The sequence below is a fragment of the Terrapene carolina genome, unplaced genomic scaffold (assembly GCF_002925995.2).
Source record: "Terrapene carolina triunguis isolate 2854851 unplaced genomic scaffold, T_m_triunguis-2.0 Scaffold62, whole genome shotgun sequence".
Lineage (NCBI taxonomy): Eukaryota > Metazoa > Chordata > Testudines > Emydidae > Terrapene > Terrapene triunguis.
The window spans coordinates 10,990,671-11,015,003 of NW_020664413.1; the positions used below are offsets into that span (position 1 = coordinate 10,990,671).

Sequence of the window (24,333 nt, forward strand, 5' to 3'; positions counted from 1 at the left end):
CTATTAACACTGAAGGGGTGGGTGGGAGAACAGATGCCCCCAATTGCAGATGTGGGTGTTGAATTTAGTGCTGTAAGAAACAGTTTTAAATAGGAAAAAATAGGAACATGTAAGTGAGAATCAGAACGAATTTCCTGCTGAAATGTTCAGCCTTTTCAGAAACAAAGTTTTGGACCTAACCAATTTGAATGAAACCTTTTAAACTCAGCTACAAAAATGATCCCACCATTCTAGCATCTTCAACTGCTGCAGGAAGAAGCGGTTCTGTACATGGAAGGGAAGGGGAATACTGCACAATCAGTGAGGTGGCATTTGACCAGTTGATCCTGGGGTTCTCGACTCTCTTGTTAAAGAGAAGCACACAAACTGAAGGCACTTTAATTATATGCATTTAATTTTACATCATCAGCTATGATCATTTAAGATCTGTCACGGCTGCTGTACATTAAACACACAGTACCACTCAGTCCATGTCTGTTTAATCTTCAGACACATTAATGGCTTCCATCTCTTCCCTAGAGAGCAAGAGTTGTTTTAATCACTAACATTTATTTAAAGCTACAATCTTTCCTTATTCCCTGCACTGAGCGAGATTCTTCTGAGTAACGATTTCACCTGCAGCACTAAATATGCATTCAGTGGAAGTGATTGATGTGACAGGAGGCTTAGCTACAGAATAGCCTTTCCCCCACTCCTCCCTAAAACTGTTAACAAGCAGGTTTTTTCTTTCCAGTTAGTAAAGGGATTTCCCTTTGTGCATGAAGAGCAGTTTTCACATGGTGTTCTTCACTCTTCTAGAGAAGCATCTGGACTTTACAGTCATAGGGTGAAATTCTATCTCCGCTGAAATCAGTGGGAGCTTTGGGATTGATTTCCATGGGACCAAGATTTCACCCCGGGTGTTTATAACCCAAATAACTGAAGAATAAGCCTCATAACTGTAAGATCTCAAGGCAGGGAACAAGTCTTCTCTATGGCTACAATCCTACTAACATTTACCCATGTGCTTAAACTTTACACTGTGCAAGCAGTCCCATTGAAGTCCTGTTGTGGTCTGCAAACTCAGCATGTCATTGCTTGCAAGATCAGGGGCTGTATTTCTAAAGCACCACCTGCATAACAACAATCTGTGGAAGTATTTTAATAACAACCCGCACATGCAATTGCTTTCATCCATTCAGCTGGGACTAACATAGTGCTAGCTGCTTCCACTCCCCACCCAGTGTCACCCCACCACTAACAACGTCTTGCACTAATATGACCCCTTTCATCCTAAGACCTCAAAACCCTTTACAAACTCTACTTAAAGCTCATAGGAACACGATGGTAAGGTGACATTAGGGGCCCAGATTTTGAATTGAATCCAAATAAGAGGGAAGAATCTGGCCCAGGGAAACAGATTTTAAGTGACAAGTTCAACAATCCACAGCAAGTCAGGGAAAGCACCTTTAAGTATAAGCACTTTTAAGTTTTGACGCCCAGTCACCAGCTCTTTCTTTAGACCATACTGCCACACTTTTATGTTTTAAAGAACTTATTCAAATCCCCAATCAAAAATTGAGGAACACAGAAGTTGCAGTATAGGATCAGATGATTAGTCTATTATATCAGGTGTCCTGTCCTCTGCAGTGGTCACTGAGAAAGGAGAAAACCCCTTTAAAGATACCTAGCCACTTGAACAATGCTGTCTGTACATGAAGGAACAACACTTCTTCTTGACCCTTGCAACCTACACCTTTGAACATGGAGATGCAATTACCTTTCTGATCTCAGTTTGCAAACCACACTTCCTCTCAAGAAGAGGGTCAATACAGCAGTAATTGGATGAAATTCTATGGCCTGGGGTTATGCTGGAGGTCAGACTAGATGATTTAATGGTCACTTTTCACCTTAAAATATAGGAATCAATCTATGAAAGACTTGAATTGAGAAGAAGTGAGATACTGGGTCCAAATCTCCTCTCACTCTAATAAATCCATTGATTTCAATGGAGTTACTGCTGATGCACACGAGTGAAGAATCAGGTCCATCATTTCCACTCCATTACTCCTAGACACTTTCACCCCCAGGAATAATCCACAACCCCCAGAGCTTTGATTTTAAACTTTCCCTAAACCTGAATTAAGGAACACTGCTGATACATTGTCTCAAACAGTTCATTTGAGAACTAGAAAGACTGCTTTTACCTGACTTAAGAATGAAACCTCAGCAATTATTTTCTGAGTCACTGCTGTAAAAATGGGCAGAGGAAGATTTATATACACTGGACTATAATGTGGAGAAAGCATCTATCTTGTTTATTTAGCACATGACAATCTTTCTAGGTACCCTGAAATACAATTATTCTCCCAAAAGCGCTCTTATTCCTATTTTGTAATGCTTAGAGCTAAATGGCCAATAAAACATGTATTCTATTTTATATTTTTAATTCCATTCACATTTCTGATAGCCAACCAGGACACTGTGCATTAATGCTATAGACAAGCTTTAAACCATGGTATTAAAAACTGCACACCTGACTTTGATGTCCCTTATATGTCTGTAAATCTGGAGTGACTCCCATAAAGTCAGTAGAGTTATACCACTTTGAACTAGGAGCCTGCCTCAAGATTTAAGAGTCTAACTTTACACACTGAGATTTGAAAATTTGGTATTAGGACATTAGAAATACCTTGAGAGAGTCAGAAGGATAGATCAGATTGGAGATTGGTACCTCCCAACTATCTACTCTGTTATGCTTCTAGTTACTAGTCAAAGATGCAGACACGTTGATTCATCTTCAAAGTATTAAGACACTTATGCAAAGTTTCCTGATGTAACACAAAATTGGGAGCACATGCAAAGTCCAGACAATGCGGTTTCCCTTCTGTTTCATATTTATTGTCCTGCCATTAAGTGAAACAATCAGAACTCAAATTCTTACATAAGGATTAATACGTAATTTCCACAGGAGATGCTAACCGACACGATTAGGAAATCATTAGTCCTAAATAAGATGGAATCCTGCTCAACATTAACGGAAAAGAATGAAAGTGAAAGATCCCATTACAAACATCCAGAATTATTCCTCCCTGCAATGGTCCCTATACCTCGCTGTGCCAGCATACAGGTGCTGAGAAAGTCCTGTAGCTGGCTGGGGAAGAATTTCCTCAGCTCAGACACTGGGTAGGCACCACTACACAAGCCCCCTGGAGGGTGCACCAATGGCTAGGGAAGTCCCTATAGCACTGAAAACTATGTGGATTCTGGACAGTTCAGGTAACACAGGTGCCCATAAGCAGCCCAGGTAGAGCAGGTTTAACTTAGAGCAACCCCTGGGGTAGCTAGTTTACATCAGGGGCTCCACTGGCCTCCAGCCAGCCCAGAATTGAGAGAGCACAAAGATGGACTAAAATCATTTTTACCTCCCACTGTGCTGTGGGCTGTGCCTCCTGGAGATGCAGTGCACATGCTACCCTAAATCTCTATTTTGGAATGCTGATTTCTATTGATCTGCCATGTAAAAAAAACAGAGACCAGTTCACAGAACCCCAAAGACACATTATATGTAGTATATCTATCTAGCATAGGTGTTTCTAAAGCACTCTTCGCCTAAGAGTTGTACAAGTAAAGACAGCACCAAGTGGATTCCAAATGGCAACATTCCCACCATCTCTTTCCCTTGCAAACCTCCCTCATCTCCTCTCTCCAATAAAGAAGGCCTTATCTAGGCATGGGATCTTACATTTTGATCCTAAAAAGGCCAGTCTGCATTGCACATCTAGTCAGAACTGAAGCCTGCCCTCCATTCTGCACAAAACTGTACCTCCAGAGTACCTATCAAACAGGAGAACTGCTCTCGTTTCTGAAGGCTACTGACCAGTAGCTAAAAGGCCAGCCTGGGGGGAGTTTCACCACCTTCTCTCTAGCTACAGTACAAAAAGGTCAATTTACATGTTGAAAACTGTGCAGAACTGTCCTGGGAAGCTCTGGAATTTGCTGGTTACAAGAAGTTTCATGGTAGGGAGGGTCTTGGGGAGTCAGGGTTTGATAGCAATGCTTTGCTGATACAGTGTTTTCTGCCAGCAATTGAGTCAGGAAACTCTTTAGCATAAACGAATTAGAGCTGGTCTTTTGCGGCAGTAAATCTATTTGGTATACAGCACTAAGTCCCAGAAACCATCTGCATGGCGATTCCTTGCCAGCAGCAATTCCGTGCATGCCTGTGATTTGTCTACTATAGTATCAGCGCTCTCTCTCTCAAGAGCAGACCATGGCTTTGTCTACACTGCCAATTGAATGACAAAACTTTTGTTGTTCACAGGTGCTTTAAAAAGCCCCTCCGCCCCCCCAAAGACAAAAGTTTTGCAGTGACAAGTGGCAGTGTAAACGGCCCACTCGTTGTCGGCAGAGCACTCTCCCTGTGGACAACAAGAACCCCGTTCGTAGGGGGTGGAAGTATTTTGTCGGCAAAAGTGCTGACAAACCGCATTTACACTGCCCGACTTTTAGCGACACTGCCATGTTGCTAAAAGCTATGTAGTGTAGACAAAGCCCACGCTTCCCTCCCTGCTCCTGGGCTGCTTAGTCTTTATCACCGCAGCCAAAAGAGTGATTGGAGAGGCTCTGTCCTGGGATGGAAGAGAGGGGTTTGATCTGCATTTTCAGAAGCATCCACTAATTTTGGGTGCCCAATTTAAAACAGTATTGGCCTTGAGACTGCTGCTGCTTTGCAGAATAAGGTACTTCCCAATGTAAAAAGAACGAGGAGTACCTGTGGCACTTTATAGACTAACATATTTATTTGGGCATAAGCTTTCGTGGGCTAAAAACCACTTCATCGGATGAAGTGGGTTTTAGCCCATCCGATGAAGTGGGTTTTAGCCCATGAAAGCTTATGCCCAAATAAATCTGTTAGTCTATAAGGTGCCACAGGTACTCCTCGTTCTTTTTGCTGATACAGACTAACACGGCTACCACTCTGAAACCTTTCCAGTGTAAGTGGCCCTAAGAGAGCACTGCATTGATTCATGTTGGGAAGATTTTATTCAGAACCATAAGGGCTAGAATATTTGTAAAGTTAAAGCTTGCATCGTGCAGAAACTGATGGAAGCCCTAGAGCAGCATTGGTACTGGAAGCCACCAAGTACCAGCTCAATCTTCCCCCTCTTCATGGGAAAAGAAGACATACTTCATCTTTATCTGGAGCAAAACCACCAATCCCAGACTCACACCACACACACTTTCTTTTTATGAATCAAGCTTTTATATTTGCTTTTAGCTTTGCTATAAAGGGTCTTTTTTGTCTTACATACCAAATGCCAAATATTTTTGTAAGAATGCTGAACCCACACTACAGCTTTTTTTCCTTCGCAAGAAACTTTAGATAACAAACATGCTTCCATAGCTCAGTACCGGCTCTTTCAATTACAAATGCTTTGCTTTTTAATTGGAAGTTTCAGGGGAAGGGATGGCTTAGGGTCACAAGTTCAAACCTCCTATGTCAGTAACACCCAAAGCCCCGATCTTGCAATTTGTGTTTTTCTGGGTCTTTCACACAGCAACAAGGAACAGATAAGCATTTTTAAAATTTGTTTAATTAGAACATTATGATTGTAAACCACAACAATGGTCAGGCTGGGGGTTACGTGTAGGATCTGAGGCCATTTTTAACTCCTTCTTTTTAATTGACTAATTTTGAAGTTGAGAATGTCCCTTTACGTACTTATAAAGGATTAAGACTAATACTTATAAGGGTTTGATAAAGAATTAACTGATCTGGAGGTCAACATAACACCCTCTCAAGTGAGCAGAAATACTGAGGCCCTTACTCCACAAAGAACAGATGGACTGAAGTCAATAGGACTGCGTGGGTTTAGCAGTTTACCTTTGTGTTGTAAGTTACAGGATCAGGGCCTGACATCTCAAATCTACTCAGAATTTCACACACACATACACACACACACAGGGCTGGCGCAACCCATTAGACGACCTAGGCGGTCGCCTAGGGCACTAGAATTTGGGGGACGGCGACCGCGGCGGTATTTCGGAGGCGGGACCTTCCGCTGCCTCTGTGGGGGGCGGCATTTCGGGGCGGGACCTTCCGCCTCCTAGGTCGGCAGAAAAGCTGGCGGCGCTCCTGCACACACACACACCCCTCAAATATCTTCTAATCCAGAACAAAGGTCAGCATCATTGTTAACTCACCAGGCCGCAGATTCAACGAGATCTTCTGAGGCATTATTTGTGTAACATCCGAAAGGGTCAAGCTAGAGCCCTTGCTACTTAGAGGAAGATTCTCCACTATGTTAATGCTGCTTTTGGGAGTCTCAAGTTCCCCTGCACAGCCATTCGTAATCAGGTTTTCTACGAAGTCGCACCTCGATGTGATGAATTTTGTGCTGCCAAATTCCTAGGAGTTGGAGAAGGAACAAAAGGGAAAATAAATCAATTCCGCAGTTGGAGCCTTGTTTTGACATGCAACGATCTGCAGCAAGAGTGAGGTGAGAAGAAGAGGACAGTGTCATCTAGATTGGCTGCACCACCAATGCATCCAGCACCTAGAGGGACTGAACCTTTCAGATCAAAGTACTGCAACAGTGAGAATGCAGGGGGGATATGGGAGAGGACAATCCTTTGGAAATGCTGTGAAAGCTGGAGTGTATGCTGATAACTAGGGCTCCATATCTGTCGCACAAGTCACCGTGAGAAAGACAAGCTTTCAAGTCTCACAGAGCTCTTCTTCAAGTCTGGGAAATGTACTGCCAGGATCACAGTAAAATGCAAGGTGGAACAGATTAGCATAAATTGTTAGCACATATTGTAAGGGACCATTCAAGGTAGAGTTGCCTGTTAACACCTCTGCAGTCTTAGGACAAAAAGAGGGGGTTAGTGGGTTACAGATTGTCGTAATAAGCCATAAATTTTGTCTCTCTAATATCCGGGGACTGACACAGCTACAACACTGCATACAACAATGGAAGATATCGAATTTAGCCATCTGAAATGAAGAAAAAAGAAGAAAAACTTAACAGCAACATGCTTTGGGAGCAAATGCAAGAAACAAAACATCATCCCTCGCCATCTATAACTCTCTGACCACTACACACAACTCCATATAGGCTGAACAGCTCTGCACAGACACTAAAAATCATGGCCTGAACAGAGACACTGGATTTTTGGCTTATAACAACAATTGGTAAACCTCTTTTTTGTCCTATGACTGCAGAGGTGTTAACAGGCCACTCTATCTTGAATGGTCCCTTACAATATTGCCGTGATGCTGGGAGTACCTTTCCAAGACTTGAGGAAGAGTTGTGTGTGGCTAGAAGGCTTGTCTCTCTCTCAGCAACAGAAGTTGGTCCAATAAAAGATATTACCTCACCCACCTTGTCTCTCTAATACAAGGAAGAGTGAGGAGAGATTCTGGGATCGCTGGGAGGGAGTGGGAGCAGAATTAGGTGGGAATGGAATGTTTTAAAGGGGTAGGGGAGAAATAAGCTGTATATGTTGAGGAAGATGTTAAAACCTAATATGGGCTTGTAGATAAATGGACTCAACCTCCAACTTGCCCTCATGTATATCTGGCGATTAATGTTGAACCAAACTACAGCAAATGTGTATCCTATTGTACGTGGACGGAAGCGTGCTGGGGTGTAGGCCACAACTGAGAACAGTCGTTTGTTGCCCCAGAGCAAGATATAGTCAGAGGGAGTTTACCAACTGCATTGAGATGGCCCTCAGCCCTAGCAACAAAGAAACTTAATCCAAACACACAGCATTCCCTGGGGGCAGTGGCTTTGTAACATCCAGGCACATAAAGAGGCCAAATATTTTTCTAAAAGGAAGGAGGCTCTGCTGACTAAAGCCCCCTCTGGGAGTCAGGAGACCCATGGCCTGATTCTTGATCTCATTTACACTGGCTTTACACTCGCACAGCCCCATGGATTTCAGTGGTGTTGCTCCTGACTTAGCTGAGACCAGAATCAGGCCCCGGGGTTCTACCGCCAGTTTTGCTACAGTCTGCCTCTGTGATCACAACCTCTCTATGCCTCCAAATTCCCATCTGGAAAATGGGAATAATATGTTATTAATCATGTTTATTACCGTAGTGCCTAGGGACCAAGCAAGATCAGGGCCCCAGTGTGCTAGGCACTGTACAAACTCAGAGGAGCAGATAGCCCCTGCCTCTAAGAACTTACAGTATCAACTGCCAGATTGTGCAACCCTTACTCACACTGGCAGGCACTTACTCAAGCAAGTAGTCTCCCTGAAATCAATGGAACTAGTTGAATGAGTAAGTTCACCGGGGGAGCACGGGCTCCACAGTCTAGACTATAGTGTTTATAAAGCATTTTGCAGAGGTGTCAGCTCTTTGAGGCAGGGAATGTGTTTGTACAGCTCCTAGCATAATAGGGTCCTGTCCATGACCAGCACCTCTAGGTGCTACTACAATACAAATAATAATCATTTGAAAACCAATCAGGGAAGGCACTACGGAAATGTGAAGTACTATAACAATCCTGATTGTATCAGAGAAATTTCCTGCGGCCTACGCGCTATAGTTGACATTGACCTGGCTGGGTGGCTTTATTTGCGTTGGTTGCCCACCAGCATGTTAGAAAAAGCGCTATCACTGCACTAAAGTAACCTACACAAGAGCAACAGAAAGTTTCAACCACTCGCATAGCCGTGCATGATTATCCCTAAAGGACTAATACTGGGCAAAGCTTTTGTAACAGAAACTCCAAACCAGGTGACATTTGGGGTTCATCACTAACCTGAAATGCAGGCCGACCTTGATCCAAAGCCCATGAATATTAACAGTAAGGCTAGGGCTACTCAAGAGATCCTATAGCCGTGCAGCTGCACCAAGGGAGAGAACTGTCCCATCGGCTTAATTACTCCAGCCTCCTCTCCGAGTAGCAGGAGCTATGTTGGCGGGAGAAGTTCTCTTGTCGACATAGCGCTGTCCACACCGGTGCTTAAATCGGCATAAATTATATCGCTTCGGGGTGGCTAATTCACACTCCTGTCGACTTAAGCTGTAGTGAAGCCATAGACAAAGACTCTCACTGACTTCAATGAGCTTTGCATCTGGCTGCGGGGGTGGCGCTTGGGGCGGGGGCAGCATGAGGAGCCCTCTGGCTGCCCCTACGTGTAGGAGCCAGAGGGGGGACATGTCGGCTGCTTCCCGGGAGCCTCACGGTGCGGAGGCTAGCAGGGAGCCTAACAGCCCCACTGCGTAGTGCTGCCAACCGGACAGTGAATGGCTGGGTCAGCAGTGCTGACCGGAGCCACCAGGATCCCTTTTCAACTGGGTGTTCCGGTTGAAAACTGGACACCTGATCACTCTAATATTGAGTAGTTTTGATTCATCTACAAATTTTGCCACCTCACTGTTTACCCCTTTTTCCAGATCATTTATGAATACGTTGAATTGGTCCCAGTACAGACCCCTGCAGGGGGACACCACTATTTACCTCTCTCCATTCTGAAAACTGACCATTTATTCCTACTCTTTGTCTCCTATCTTTTAACCGGTTACAAATCCATGAGAGGACCTTCCTTTTTATCCCATGACAGCTTACTTTCCTTAAGAGCCTTTGGTGAGGGACCTTGTCAAAGGCTTTCTGAAAATCTAAGTCGGGGGTAGGCAACCGGTGGCACGCGTGCCAAAGGCGGCACGCGAGCTGATTTTGAGTGGCACACACACTGCCCGGGTCCTGGCCACCGGTCTGGGGGCTCTGCATTTTAATTTAATTTTAAATTAAGCTTCTTAAACATTTTTAAAACCTTATTTATTTTCCATACAACAATAGTTTAGATATATATTATAGACTTATAGAAAGAGACTTTCTAAAAACATTAAAATGTATTACTGGCACACAAAACCTTAAAATAGAGCGAATAAATGAAGACTTGGCACACCACTTCTGAAAGGTTGCCGACCCCTGATCTAAGTACATTATATCCACTGGATGCCCCTTGTCCACATGCTTGTTGACCCCCTCAAAGAATTCTAGTAGATTGGTGAGGCATGATTTCCCTTCACAAAAACTATGTTGACTCTTCCCCAACAAATTATGTTCATCTATGTGTCTGACAATTTTGTTCTTTACTATAGTTTCAACCAGTTTGCCTGGTACTGAAATCAGGTTTACCGGCAATAGGTATGCTAATCTGCACACACACATAATTAACTACAGAAACAACATTGCAAGTTACCCCTACCATGGCATCAGTGACTTACTATCAGCAAACATCTATTTACACCTCCCTGTGGCATAACAGAAACACTTCGGAGAGTTTCCAGTGTACAGTGACCATGTGTGAAAGGAAAGGAGTACGTGGACTTCATCTGGGACAGCTAAGGGCTCCGGAATGATTGATGCATGCTTACATAAGCTCTGGCCTGCTACCCGTTGGCAGACACATGCAAAGGAGCAGAATACCACACACCAGCCTCAATACAAGATCAGCAGGTTTTAGCTCATTCATGCAGTGGTTTTTGAAGCTTTATCAATTTGCTGCACCTGGGTTTCTCTGTGGAATCTACAGAATGTCAAGTAGCAACTTCCCATGCTTCTTTTTCAGATATTTCTGTCCCTTCCGCACTCATCCCACCCTAGTTTGCCTACTTCCTAGGATGTTTGGCACTAAATCAAAGAATTAAAAAAAAAATCAAGCTGATGTGCAGATGTTTTATTTATGTTATGAAATTATAAAATCTATAGTATCTCACTGATCTACCTCATACCTTGCAGGAGCAATGAACAAACAGTCCATCAGGAAACAAAACAAAAAAGAGTCACTAAATTATCTCACTCCTACACTATCAATAAAGCGCCATGTGCACTTTTGGCACCAGATCCATAACAAACACTAAAGCCAAGTCTTCAATGACAGACAAGGGAGATGCTCCCAAAGATTATACGGGAAGAAGCAGGAGGAGGAAGGGAAAGAGAAGAGGATACTATACAGGCCACAATAGTTTAGAAGCAATAAAAGAAAAACAGAACCTAGGGATGAACTGAAACCAAGCTCCCTGACCCAAACTTTACGACAGCTGAGCTTCAGACCCAGACTTTGCAGCTTGCTCCCATTTGTAAATTGACATAGAAACACCCAAATAAGCACCATGTATGTAAGAATACGAATGCAATCTTGCCAATAAGTTGCCTGTCTGCCTATCCTACAAAGAAACCCATTAAATATCCACCAGAGGTTAGTAACCAAACATGTTGTTTGTTCTAGAGCAAAGCTAATCTGGCTAGAAAGTGCCTGTGGTGTTTAGATGCTGCGTGTGATTATTAGAACTGGGAGCACTGGCTGTTGGGAGTCTGAAAGGACAGGAAACAGGAAGCAGGGGGGAGGAGTTGAGGAGGCTGGGAGAGTTACAGAGTGTGCAGCTGCAACGTGGAAAAGAGATTTCCACTGTAAATAAAGTTCTGTTGAAGTTTGTTAATACCTTGCCTGGTTAATACAACATTTTGGCAACGAGGATGGATCTTCTGCCTCTGAACCCACCTGCACCCTTTCTGCAAAGCCCAGGTGAGCCTCCAATTGCTTTTACTGTCTGGAACCATATGTTTGAGACTTATCTGCTTGCAATCAGTGCTACAGAGATTTCTGAAGTAAGAAAGCGTGCTCTGCTAATCCACTGCCTTGGAGCAGAAGGGCAGCGTATATTTTACACTTTTCCCCTTGCAGATGATAAAGATGAGACTGCACTCACTGCATTAAATAACTTTTTTGTGCCAAAAGTGAATGTAGTAGCTAATCGCTACAGATTTCGCCAGCGTGAGCAGAAACCAGGGGAGACTATAATGCAGTATATTGCTTCCCTGAGGAGTCTGATTGTAACTTGTGACTTTGGGAATATGGCAGATGACTCCTTCAGAGAAGCACACCTACCAAACTTCTTTGAAAAATACAATAGTTTGCCAAGTCCTCAAGAAGCCAGCACTCAACCCTGATGTCTTCTGGTTGGATGGGGGAAAACGCTTTGAAGAAGTAGCCAATAGACTATTCCCACCTTCCTATGAAAGTGTACAGCCCCCATGCAAAGTGGTCACGTTTGACTCCTCACTAAACTTGGATAACCAGTGTCTAAAAATGCCTTCTTTCATCTCCAGGTTGCTAGGAAACTTTTCTCCCTCTTCCCAGAAGAGGCCTGGCCACAGCGATCTGTGCATTTCTCACCTCTAGGCAGAATCACTGTAATTCACTTAATCTGAAACTGAATGTGAAGACAGGCTCCAGTTAGTACAGAACGCATATGCCCACTTCCTCCATGGCTTAGTGCCCCAGAAGCACATCAGGCCCATGCTCAAATTCTTCCAATGGCTTCCGGTCAGTTTCAGGTGTCAATTTAAAGCCTTGTTCCTAATTTCAAAGCAATTAATGCAGGGGTTCTCAAACTCAGGGTCAGCCTGCTGTCAGCCTCTACCCCAAACCCCACTTTGCCTCCAGCATTTATAATAGTGTTAAATATAGAAAAAAGTGTTTTTAATTTATAAGGGGGGTCGCACTCAGAGGCTTGCTGTGTGAAAGGGGTCACCAGTACAAAAGTTTGAGAACCACTGAATTAATGGATTAAGACCCCAGCTACACTAGAGACTGAATTTCAGTCTATGAATGGCTGACACAGCTATGCTCCTTGGGACAAAGCAGATCACAAAACCTGGGATGAAGCACATGGGAGCAAAGCATTCTCAGTTGAGAGAAGATCTGGCTATGGAGAAAATTTCCAGAGGAGATCAGATGAATCCAAAGCCTGTCTGTCTTCAGGGAATGATGTACTACCTCCCTCTTTAAAAAGCAGCAAAATGGCAATCACAACATTGGCAGCCCGATCTATCCTCCCAGCCCACCATCTCCAAAAACACCCAACCACCATGTAACAAACAAAGCAACCAATCAAAACAAAAACCAAAACTACTCCAAGCAGTGTTATTAGCTCAAATAGGGAAGAGAGCCAGAGATTCCATGAAGTCTGCTAGGCACTTGGCTATTGATTTCACATGGAAGGCACTCAGATACTATGGAGCTGGGCGGTGGTGTAAAACCCTAAAGCCACGTCTACACTACAGGGATTCTACCAGCATAGCCACGGCGCCACAGGTATGCCAGCATAACCGTGTAGCATAGATGCAGCCTACACTGACAGAAGGGGTTTTTCTGTTGGTGTAGGAACACCACCTCCCCGAACGAGGGTAGCTAAGTCAATGCAAGCATTCTTCCACCAGCCTAGCTGCGTCTACACCAGGGGCTAGGTTGCCACAGCTGTGTCACTCAGGGGTGTGGATTTTTCACATCTCTGAGCAATGTAGCTACGTCGACCTACATTTTAATTGTAGACGAGGCCTAAGACAAGGAGAACTCACACTGGGCAATGAACTGGAATTGCTTGCTGGGAGCCCCTCAGTACACACACTGAAGCAAAATGTCTTTAAAGTGCACAATCACAACGAAAGGAGGTAGGATCCAAACTGTTAATCAGATTTAAAAGAGTCCCTTGTTCCATCTTGTCACATAAGAAGAGGGAAAAGGTTATTACAGCACTTTCAATGATCTAACCACAAGCCACCAGCTGCATGCAGGGAAAGTTCAGCTAGAGCCAGCTGTGTGATAGTTCTCATCAGAGCCAACACCCTGAACATGCAGTTCTGCTCTGAAAAGGGACTGTCAAAATAGCATCATTGGCTTCCATGTTTATTGGGTCTTAGTGATTGCTATTCTGACTGGGCTAACACAATACCACGGAGTAATTAAAACACCAAAAGCTATCCATTTCTGAGGGCTCTTTTTCAATATTGGAGTTCATTAAGTTAGTACTATATACATAAATATTTCATGGTTTTTAGGAGCTGACACAAGTGAACCATAAAGATCACTGGTCAGAAAATTATTTGGGAGAGTACAAACTGAGCAGTGAGAGGGATAGCTCAGTGGTTTGAGCATTGGCCTGCTAACCCCAGGGTTGTGAGTTCAATCCTTGAGGGGGCCACTCAGGGGTCTAGGGCAAAATCAGTACTTGGTCCTGCTATTGAAGGCAGTGGGCTGGACTCAATGACCTTTCAAGGTCCCGTCCAGTTCTATGAGATGGATATATCTCCATATATTATTATACTGATACCATTTTAACACCCAAATTACTTACATTTTGTAAAAACATCCATCTACAAAATTTAAACTCATGGAGATATTTCCCATGTCTAAAGTTCCAATGGAACCATATTTGGTTTAAAACTTGCATTCCCTGGCAGAATAACATTACAATGCTTGGGCTGTAAATGCTAATTAATGAAAATATGAAAGTGAGATTATCTAGAAATCCACGATCAGAAAATATAACTGATTAGACTACTATGTTTTCATTGTTCGAGTTGAAGAGAAATAGATAAAAGTGACATGCAAACCAAGAACGTTTTTAGATTTTCAGAATTAATAATCCAAGGCGGCATTTATAATACAGTTAAAAACACCGTCTTTTAGAAATACATGGTTCTTAACTGGCCAGTTTATTATTTCATTATTATGACTGGTATTTGCAAAGAAAGGCTTGAAATGGATATTTAAATAGCCGACCCAACCTAGATCTAAGAATGTATTTCTCTCTTGTAAATAGATTTCTTTCCGCTTTTTGCCCCACATTCCATTTAGAAATCATTAAAAAAAAAAATTTTTTTTTTAAATCTATGGCTTGCTATGCAACCTCCCAACACTAGTGCCAAAAACTGACCTACAATTAACAGTCACGACGACTACCAGACAAACATTTGCATTGGCAGAATTGTTCAAAAATTGCCTTTCTATGCCAAGAAAAAAAGCCTATTGGATACCCACAGCTTAATAGACAACATTCCTGTATTCTAAAATCACCACCACCGATTACTTGGCTGAAATAGTTTCTTGCAGCTGTATACAAGATGTCTCAAAAGCAGAGGCTTTTGCTGCATTCCTTCTCCCTATACACACTCTTTTGCAACGGCATGAAAACTATTACAATTTTAGGTAACACGGTAATACAGTCTTAACAGCACAATTTAGGATACTACATAAGTAATAATTTAAGGCTATCATTTTATGAGGTAGGGTATATATTATAAACAGACACTGTAAATCTGGACACAAGACAGTGTGGTGGTACATTTTTATGGGCTACACTGCCAGTTTGCAATCTGTCCTGTGAAAAGGGCAGCACATAGCTACAGTGCCTCAGGAACAGATCATGCAGGGAATTGCCACAATTCTCTCCCTGATTCCACCCTTGCTCTGGGGGAAAAACAAGCCTATATTTAATGTAGATTACTTCCTCCTCCATGTTGGCTCAGTTATAGGGAACAGCACATGGCAAGGGTAGATCAAAGGCCCTCTCCCAGTCCCTGCCTGCCCACCTGCGTGGCAGAGGAGAGTAGCAGCCTAGCCATGACTGCTCTTCTCCCTGCTCTGTAACCTCGCCGAGCATTTAGCCTATGCAAGGGTGTAAGGGGGTATAATCTTCCCTTATATTTCCAAACCCAGTCCCTAACCTTTGAGCACTCTGCAACCCTCCTCTATTTGGATACTATTTAAGGAAGAGATCCAGTCATTTCTGCCCACACCGGAAGTTTGGAAGCTGAATATTCCCAGATCTGACCATCAGGTCCTGGCATTGTGCAAACATTATGAAAAGTATGGCCAAGTAAACAATCAGATTCTTTCCAGGCTTTGCAGAAATGGTAGCTAGTTTATAAAACATGAAGTCAAATGCCAGTGACTAGAATTCCAGTAAAACTGACTAAGGATGTGAAAATCGTACAACGTTCAGTGAAAAGGAATTCTTATAGTGCAACATTCAGCAACACACAGTGGTCTGAAAATACGACGTATGGGATTAATTCAGCAAAACATGCCGACCCAGCAAGGTTATTGCACTGAGCAAATGCTAGAGTGCAAGTATATTTAGGATGCATAAAAAGGGAAAAGCAGATCCACTTCTCGGTTTGTCAAAGAGCTTATAGACTATGTGTGTGTGACAGTCTAAACAGATGGGGCGTGGAGGAACTCCCCTTGTCTTTACCAATCTTTTTTGGTGGGGAATGGTTCTGGGAAGAGGCAGAGGAAAGGAAAGGAAAGGAAAGCCTGTCTCTCTGTTTTGCAGTAAGCAGTTTATATTGACCCACTAAACGCCCACAAGAGGAACAGAAAAGCAAGACCAAGTACATACCTCTTTGGAGCACCAAGCGCATTTTGGATGAATGAGCAGGCACTCTTCACAGGAAGTAGCACTTCCACTTGTGCAAATATTGAGACCTTCAGCAATAAAAAACAACAGAGAATGGGGTCATCTTACGGGTGAAATAGCTGGAAATTGGTAGCTTAGTGCTCATCGCAATACACTTTATGTAACAATTAATGTAAGATTAAACATTTCACAGGCCTTTGGAGCTTGAACCACTGAAAATTAGGACTCTAGTGATTTCCTTTCCTCCCTGCTCAGATCAATTAATTTTGGAAGAGTTAGTCAATTGATCAATCCAATTAAATATTTCCAAGACTTCTGCTAGAACACAAGTCATTACTTTGATATTAATGTTGCTCCTTGCAAATCCTAGATAACATTGACTTTTAAAAACTGGCAAAACAAGTCATAGTAGGCTTTTTTTATTATTATTATTCCTTTTCATCTGAATGAACTAGTAGGGTAAAATATTAATACATCTGTTTCATCTTAAATTAGCCTTTAATTATCTCCTATCCCCACTTCCCACACGAGTGATTTACATAATTGAGTCACCTCCTTACTCTAAATTGCTTTAATTTATTAAGAGTCATTTCCATAGGATATCCAGGTTAAGCAGGACAGCTTGTTTATTTTGGGTAATGTCCAGTGCATCTTAGAATGGAACATGTTGCTCCACACTGTATGGTAATACAGTGCTAATGCAAAACACACATTGACGCAGGCATACACAACTTGCAATGTTATCTGCACCCTTAAATTATTAGCGTCATACAGAGTAAAGACAACCAACAAGGTTTTATATGCACAATCGAGTATGGAGGTTCTGATCACATTAAATTAGTGCTGAGTTGCCATCACTATGGTTAAATCGTACTAAACAGCAAAAGTATTAGGTTTGAATGCAACCGCTTACATTTAATGGTGTCTGTAGCTATGATGAAAATAACATTTGAAGCCACTGATGTCTCTATGCTCCAGTGTGCAGCTATTAACGTCAACTGTCGATAACTAATTAGACAAAATTCCAACAGAGGAGTCTATGTGGATGCTGCACAGTCTAAAAGGAAATGCCCCGGGCTTGAATTCTGAGCCTACTTATTTTTTCCATACTGAATGTCAATGAAAGCATTTCAGGCCTCGTGCTACAGTTCATCAATTTGCAGACAATTATATCCACAGACACTATTGCACTACGCTAGCGAAGGCTGAGCAGACTTGGTGATGTCTGGAAAAGGGCTGATTAAAGTTTTGCTCTTTAGGGGGAACTTTTTGTTGTAATGTCGGCGTATGAGGCCCAACTGCTGCCTTCCTTGAATGCATTTATATTTAAAAATTGTAAATGTTGGATTTGGCTGTATGAGTCACTCAAGTCTGAGGGATGTATCGAAGAGGAAGGAAGTAGTGAATCAAGCTGGACAGCTGTATAAGGGCATGCCATGCTCTAGGTTAGAAGCTAGTAAAGGGTAAGCTATTCCATCACAATTTTTAAGTCATGATTGTGCCCTGACTGTTTATGTCAATGCCTCACACTGACAATTATCTATAACCCACAGGATGATTCATTTTAACTCACTCTCCCTAAATCAAGGGAGCTAGGACCTGTATTTTTTCAATGGTTTTCATTCAAGGATACCGTCTGGTTTTGTTTTCATTTAACATTAGGCTTATTATAATGTGATTTAATTGATTGCTTATTATATACACGCAATTTACTCCTTAAACCAAGCCCAATTTCTGGACTTTTCAAGAATTCAAAAAATGAAACAAAATATTGATTATAAAGCTTTCCCCACTCACAAGAAGCCTTGTAACAATGGGTTTTGTAGTCTAGCAAAACTGCTGTGTTTTATTTTCCTTATAAATGAATTCAGGGGGTAAAGGAGGGGACTAGTTGGAGAGAAAACAAACTGTTATAGAAATTAGCATTCCTGTTGCAGGTACAACCAGCACCACTGCTCTAAATGCCCAAGATGGGTCTCTGATACCCGTTTTGAAAAGCCAAATCTCTCACTAACAATATTTTGTGAAGTTTACCAAGTAATATGGTTAAGAGGACATTTCTAGAAGCCAACAGTGGCTGAGTTCTAATCCTGGCTTTCCCATTGACACTTAGACATCACTTGATCTTCTGTCTGGAAAAGGAGGATAATATTTACCTACCTTCTTTACAAAATATTGTAAATGAGTTATCCTCATTTACAGGTGGGACTGTGAGGATTTACGTATTAATAGAGTTTAAGGCCAGAAGCAACCACAAGATCATCTAATCTTAATGTGATTATTAAAACCAAGAGTTCCCTTCATTGGGCCATTCCCACTCTGTAAAATGGCTAATGCCTCCTCCGCAGCACCCTCCTCAAGTCACTCAGCAAGGTGCAGGGATCAGAGCTGGCCAGAGGCGACAATTCCATTTCATGGCAGCTTTTGAAGTTTCGACATTTGTTTTCATTACACACTGGAATAAAACCAAACCTTTCAAACGTTGCCGGAAAAAAAAGGGATTTGTGTCACAATGGCCATTTTTGGATCAAAACCTGAGCTTTTTGATTTGGGTGGTGTGTATCACCCCTGGCCTGGGAAACCCAGATTCAAGTCCCTGCTCTGCCCAAGTCAGTGCTGAATTTTTCGTCTCAAATTATGCTAAACCAGGTGGAGCGGAGACATGGACCTAGATTTCCTACATCCCAGGCCAGTGCCCTAACCACCAAGCTTAAGAGCAGGGGTGGGCAAACTTTTTAGCCCAAGGACCACATCTGGGAATAGAAATTGCATGGCGGGCCATGGCTGCTCACAAAATTGGGGTTGGGGTGCAGGAGGGGGATCAGGGCTGGGGCAGGGAGTTGGGGTGCAGGAAGGGGTGCAGGCTCCAGCTGGGGGTGCAGGCTCTGGGGTGGGGCGGGAGATGAGGGGTTTGGGGTGCAGGAGGGTGCTCCAGGCTGGAATTGAGGGATTCAGAGGGCAGGAGGGGGATCAGGGCTGGGGCGTGGGGAGAGGCTCAGGGGTGCAGGCTCCGGGCAGCACTTACCTCGAGTGGCTCCTGGAAGCAGCGGCATGTCCCTTCTCCGGCTCCTATTTGGATATGCGGCCAGGCAGTTCTGCACGCTGCCCCATCCACAGGCACCTGTCTCTTGCAGCTCGGCCATTGGAGTGTGTAGGAGTCGGAGCGGGGCCATGCGGCTGCTTCCAGGAGCCGTGTGCAGCGGCCCCCTACTCTGTGCCCCTGCTGGAGCGCCAGAGCGGGGCAAGCCCCAGACCCCGCTCCCCAGCGGGAACTCGAGGGCCAGCTTAAAACGGCTGGCGGGCCGTATCCGGCCCGCAGGCCATAGTTTGCCCACCCGTGCTTTAGAGTGTGAGTCTTAGGCGCTCTCTAACTCGATTTAAAATCAATACACCTCGACGTAACACATTTCAGCTTCATCAAAACAGCATACTTTGACAAAAAGGTTCGGACCAGCTCTAGCTGGGAAAGGAATCCACCCCTCCTAGGCCACAGATGTCCACAGCTGCTATCATGCCATCCTACTACAGCAGCCTCTGGCATAACCTAAGCTTGCATGCCACCAACCACAAGAGGCTGGAGGATCTGCACCCATTCTCCATATTGCTCTGCCCTATATCTAGTTCCACCCTGCTCAAGCACCCAGCAGGCTCTGAGTGGCTTCCTCAAATCATGCCGTTTCCTTGGCACAGCAGAACTGCACTGGTTCCAATGCAAGAGGGACCTCTTGCACCCAGGAGGATAACTCAGCTATGATCCCAAAATTCTGATGATGCAGCGTGAGCTACACCAGACAGCAACTTTGTGAGAGGTGCTCAGGGAGGCCACCAAACCGCCATGCAAATAGCTGTGACCTTATTTTAAACCAGTTCTGCCATAAAGCTCAATATTGCCAGCTCCTTAGTACATAACACATTTTATGTACCAGCTTGCCCGAAACAGAGATACATAGTTAGCTCTGTATCCATGTAGTTAGGTGCGAGATTACATCCACCTTAATTAGGTAGGGGCTGAAACATCTATGTGGCCCACTGAAGTCAGTGGGAGTTATGAGTGCTCAGCATCTCTTAGGATTAGTCCCATCGGATGGAAGAAAATCTACACTGAAAATCTGTTGAGTTTTACGGCCCCATGCCATAGCACTCTCCACAGGATGAAGAGCTTGTAAATGTAGCTAGTTAATAATGTAAACACAAAGGGTAAATAAGTGAATAGTGGACTCAAAGCAGTTTATTGGTCTCACTTTATAAGAGACCAGCACTACACTAATAAAGAGAGTGGCCATTTCCAGTATTATCAGAGCACAATCATAAATTGCTGCTGTTTTAATAGGTGTCCAGGAGCCATAAAAGCATCCCTGCTGAGGAGAACAATGACAGCTCTCTGGATTAAGTACATCCTTCACATTAGGGCTGAACCTGAGCCAGGAGCAATATAAGGAAAGGAGGCCTAGATATCAACAAATAATAAAATGAATGTTTTAGACTTTATGATTATTAATGCTGCCACTCTCCATCTAGATCACTGAAGACCTGTAACCCAAACACTCAGGGAGTCTAACCAATATTCCAGGGAGGAATATTTCTTCAGTTGAAGTTGATTATAATCAAACTTTATTCCCTTTTCACGCCAAGTGGCTTGAGTTGTAAAATCCAGACCCACAAAGTTTAAGTCAGTTCACATCCAGGGATGTGGTCTAGGTCACATTCAATAGCAAGTCTCTACCAACTCTGAACGTAAGGCATCGCATTAAAAAGAAAAACTTTGAAGTGGGGACCTTGGAGAATATCTATGAGCAAAAACGTGCCTGTTCTTTGTGCTAAGGAGCGAAATCCAAAATTGTTCAGAAAGCAGTGGAAATCAAAACTGAGCCCTTCGTACAAATGGTTCTAGTCAATATGACTGCTGGCTGGCTAGCTCTCTACTAGCCTCTCAGGGCACTTAGAGAAAGATAATCAGGCCTGTTCAGATAACTACTACTTCTTGTACTATCATTACAATTTTTGCTGCGCCTGGACACAGAGATCTGGTACTTTTGAGAAACAGCAAAAAGCAATAGTATATATGGAAACCTGGGCACATGCAATTCCAGGCTTAGCTGAAGACAACTAACTCAAGTGTGACTTCTTAAAAATACAGATGTTTTGAGTACCAAGGTAAATGTGGCTGTTATTTACCACTGCGATATTTGGCAACTTGGTAAACATTTTGGAATATAAAACACAATCAAAACACAGGAAGAAAAATCAAGAGAACCTTTGGGCTGATTAACTGCGCTATTTAATTGGGACTAACTGTTGATTTTCATGCACTGCATTTTTATTTTCAATTGTAATAATGATATGTAGTCTCTGGGGGAAAAAAAATTATTTGGATTGCTAGTAAAAAGGGATACCTGTCCAAAAACTCTTGAGCACCCTGACACCACTTACAAAAATAAAATTTAACAGCCTGTCCCCAAATATGATGGAGTTTGTTGTTGTCTGAAGCACATGTAGAATGAACTGGCGCTTTCATTGTTTGGCCTAAAATGAGGAGAACCAAGGACTGTAATATGATGCATATGTGTGGACTTTGTGAGGTCTACTCCTTTCCTGATACGGATATCTCACTTCTGTAGGTGCGTCAGCGTCATTTCAGGCAGTATCATGAACCATATACCAGCTACTGCACTACATTCCGCCTTGAAACTAATTCAACTCCTTTATAAAGAGGCCCTTATAACCTGGCCAAACCCAGCATTAAAAACACCTCCTCACAACATGCACATTTTTCCTTGGTTCAGATGGGGGACCCTACCACAGAGACCTCTTTTGTGCTTCCGGATAAACAACCCCAATCATTGGTGGCTGCGCCTCAGTGGTGGGCAAAGTGAGCTCTGTGATATATAGTGCCTGTACAGAGCTTTGAGTCCAAAGGCCCTGGAGGAAACCTACAGGATCAAGGTTATGGAATAAAATAAAATAAAAAAAAAACAGGTTATTTATAACCTTGAAACCAGAAAGCGTTTCAAGGAGTCTTTTGTGCTGGGGGGCGGGATGGGGAGAGATCACCTGCCCCTCTAAGAGGGTGGGGAGGGAAGAAATCCAGACCCCAGTTTCCCCCAGAATTTGGAACATCAATGGGGCACTTCGTCTGTCTTTAGCCGTTTCAGGGGAAGACCGCCCCCCTTAAGCACTTGGCAAGGGGATGCTTACCAGGAAGAAACCGACCCCAGCTAGTCACTTCCCCCCCTTCCCCGTCCAGCCCCAGAAAGCAACTACAGAGCTGACTGTTGGTTTTATTATTCCTGCAAGGCAATCTTCGCGATCGCTACTCAAAACAACCGCCCAACTCCCCCCAGTTCGGGTGAGACTTGAAAAGCCAGCTTACCCCTGAGGTGGTGGAGCAGGGAGGAGAGGATGAAGAGGCAGGCGGCGCTGGGGGAAGAGAGCCCCCGTCTCCGGGGCATAGTGCCTGCAGCTGGAGGTGGGGTTGTGCTACAGCTGGGGGCGGCAGAGGAGCCCGCCGAGCTAGCAGCGGCCGCAGCTGCCTGGCCGGCGGGAGGCAGCGAGCCCGGGCTGCCGGGCGCGCATTACTGCCCCGGCGAACAGGTCACGGCGGCCGGCCGGGCGCAGAGCATGCCCCGCGCCCCGGGGGACCATGCAGCGAGCCCTGCCGCGCCTCAGGGGATCCCCTCCCCTGCCATCAGCAGCGGGGCACCGGCCTGGAGTGCAGCGCCACGGGCTCAGAGAGTGCGTGGCGGGACCTCCCTGGTCGCAGCCAAGTTTCCCAAGCCTCGGATTAATCCCTTCATTTCTCCCTCGCTGGGTCTGCCCCACTCGCTCTGTCCCCTCCCTCCCTGGGCCTGGCTCCCGCTGTCCCCTCCCTCCCCGGGTCTGCCCCGCTCCCTCTGTCTGTCCCCTCCCCCTGGGTCCGTCCCCCCGTGCTCCAAGGTTCAGCCACTTTCTTCCCGCAGGAGGGTGCGAATAGGAAATCTCCGCCCAGCCTGTCCAGTGAGCACGCAGGGATCCTTAACACTTAACTGCCCGCTGGGGATTCCTCTCTCAAGTCAAACACACACATGCCACAGACATCGCGCCAATAGACACACATAAACACCGCCCCCCCCCCCACAGATATACCCGCTCCCAGACTCCACACAAACAGCTGACAGGCACACTCATACTCTTCACACACCCGGCACACAAATCCCATACTTCCCCCCGATACACTGCACGCACAAACCTTCGAACCACACACACACACACACCTCTCCAAGTGAGTATAGTTTTGTAACCTGTTCATAGGCTTAGCAGAATTCACTTTTTATTTTTTCGTAATTTCAATGGTTAACATCACTGTTTATTCTTAAGCATTTTCTATTTTTATCAATTTAAATGTTCAGAGTTGTGAGAAATTGCGGGAGGAGTGCTCAGCCAAGAAGAACGCCAGACAATCGTCATTTAATGACAGTATGTGCTGAGATTCAAAAATTAAAGTTTTATAACCATTTCAACATAAATTGTCAACATCAAAGGTAAAAATATACAAAGTTACAATACAAATATACAATATCCTTCAGTCAAACTGGTAAGTTTTCAAACCACATTTTTCTTTGTTTGGCTATCTGTAAATGTTTATCATCAATATAAGTATTTTTTCATCAGTTGTGTATGCACTGTGAAATCAACATTATCCAACGTATACTAATAAAAACCTAGTTCTTTAAAGCCTGCCCATCCATTTGCTTACATTAATGTTTTGTAATACAGACATACTTAATGCATTTCTGGAAAAGAAAAGTAAAGAACAATCCAAATCAACTGAATTGCCTGGCCTCTGTTAACTCCAAATGGAAGAATTATTTAAATATCACTGATAATTCCCTTAATTTCCTCCCTGCCGTCTACAGTTTCAGAAGCAGGTTCCAAAAAACATATTTTCTATCCAATTGTTACAGAGTGAGAGAACCAACATTTCAGATCTAGAGGATGATTGTGGATTTATGAGGGTGTTTCAGTTGCTGTTTGGATTTACTCGTTTTTTCTGTTTTCATGGATTATAGCTCAGTTATGCAATATTAAAGGAAAATTCCAGTAATTAGTTATACTAGTTTAGGCTTGGATCCTGAAAAGCTTTACCA

The 24,333-nt window shown here is 43.8% G+C and overlaps 1 protein-coding gene across 1 annotated transcript in view; it reads right to left on the reverse strand.

Moving 5' to 3' along the window:
* ITGB5 (integrin subunit beta 5) overlaps window positions 1–23,019 on the reverse strand; it is a 111,962-nt gene extending 88,943 nt beyond the window's left edge. The window contains exons 1-3 of the mRNA XM_024215832.2: window positions 22,581–23,019; window positions 16,193–16,278; window positions 6,187–6,391 (exon numbers count right to left, since the gene is read on the reverse strand). Of these exons, the coding sequence (XP_024071600.1) occupies window positions 6,187–6,391; window positions 16,193–16,278; window positions 22,581–22,659 (370 nt within the window). The 5' untranslated portion in view covers window positions 22,660–23,019. The remainder of the gene's footprint in view (window positions 1–6,186; window positions 6,392–16,192; window positions 16,279–22,580) is intronic.
* Between the last annotated feature and the right edge of the window lie 1,314 nt (window positions 23,020–24,333).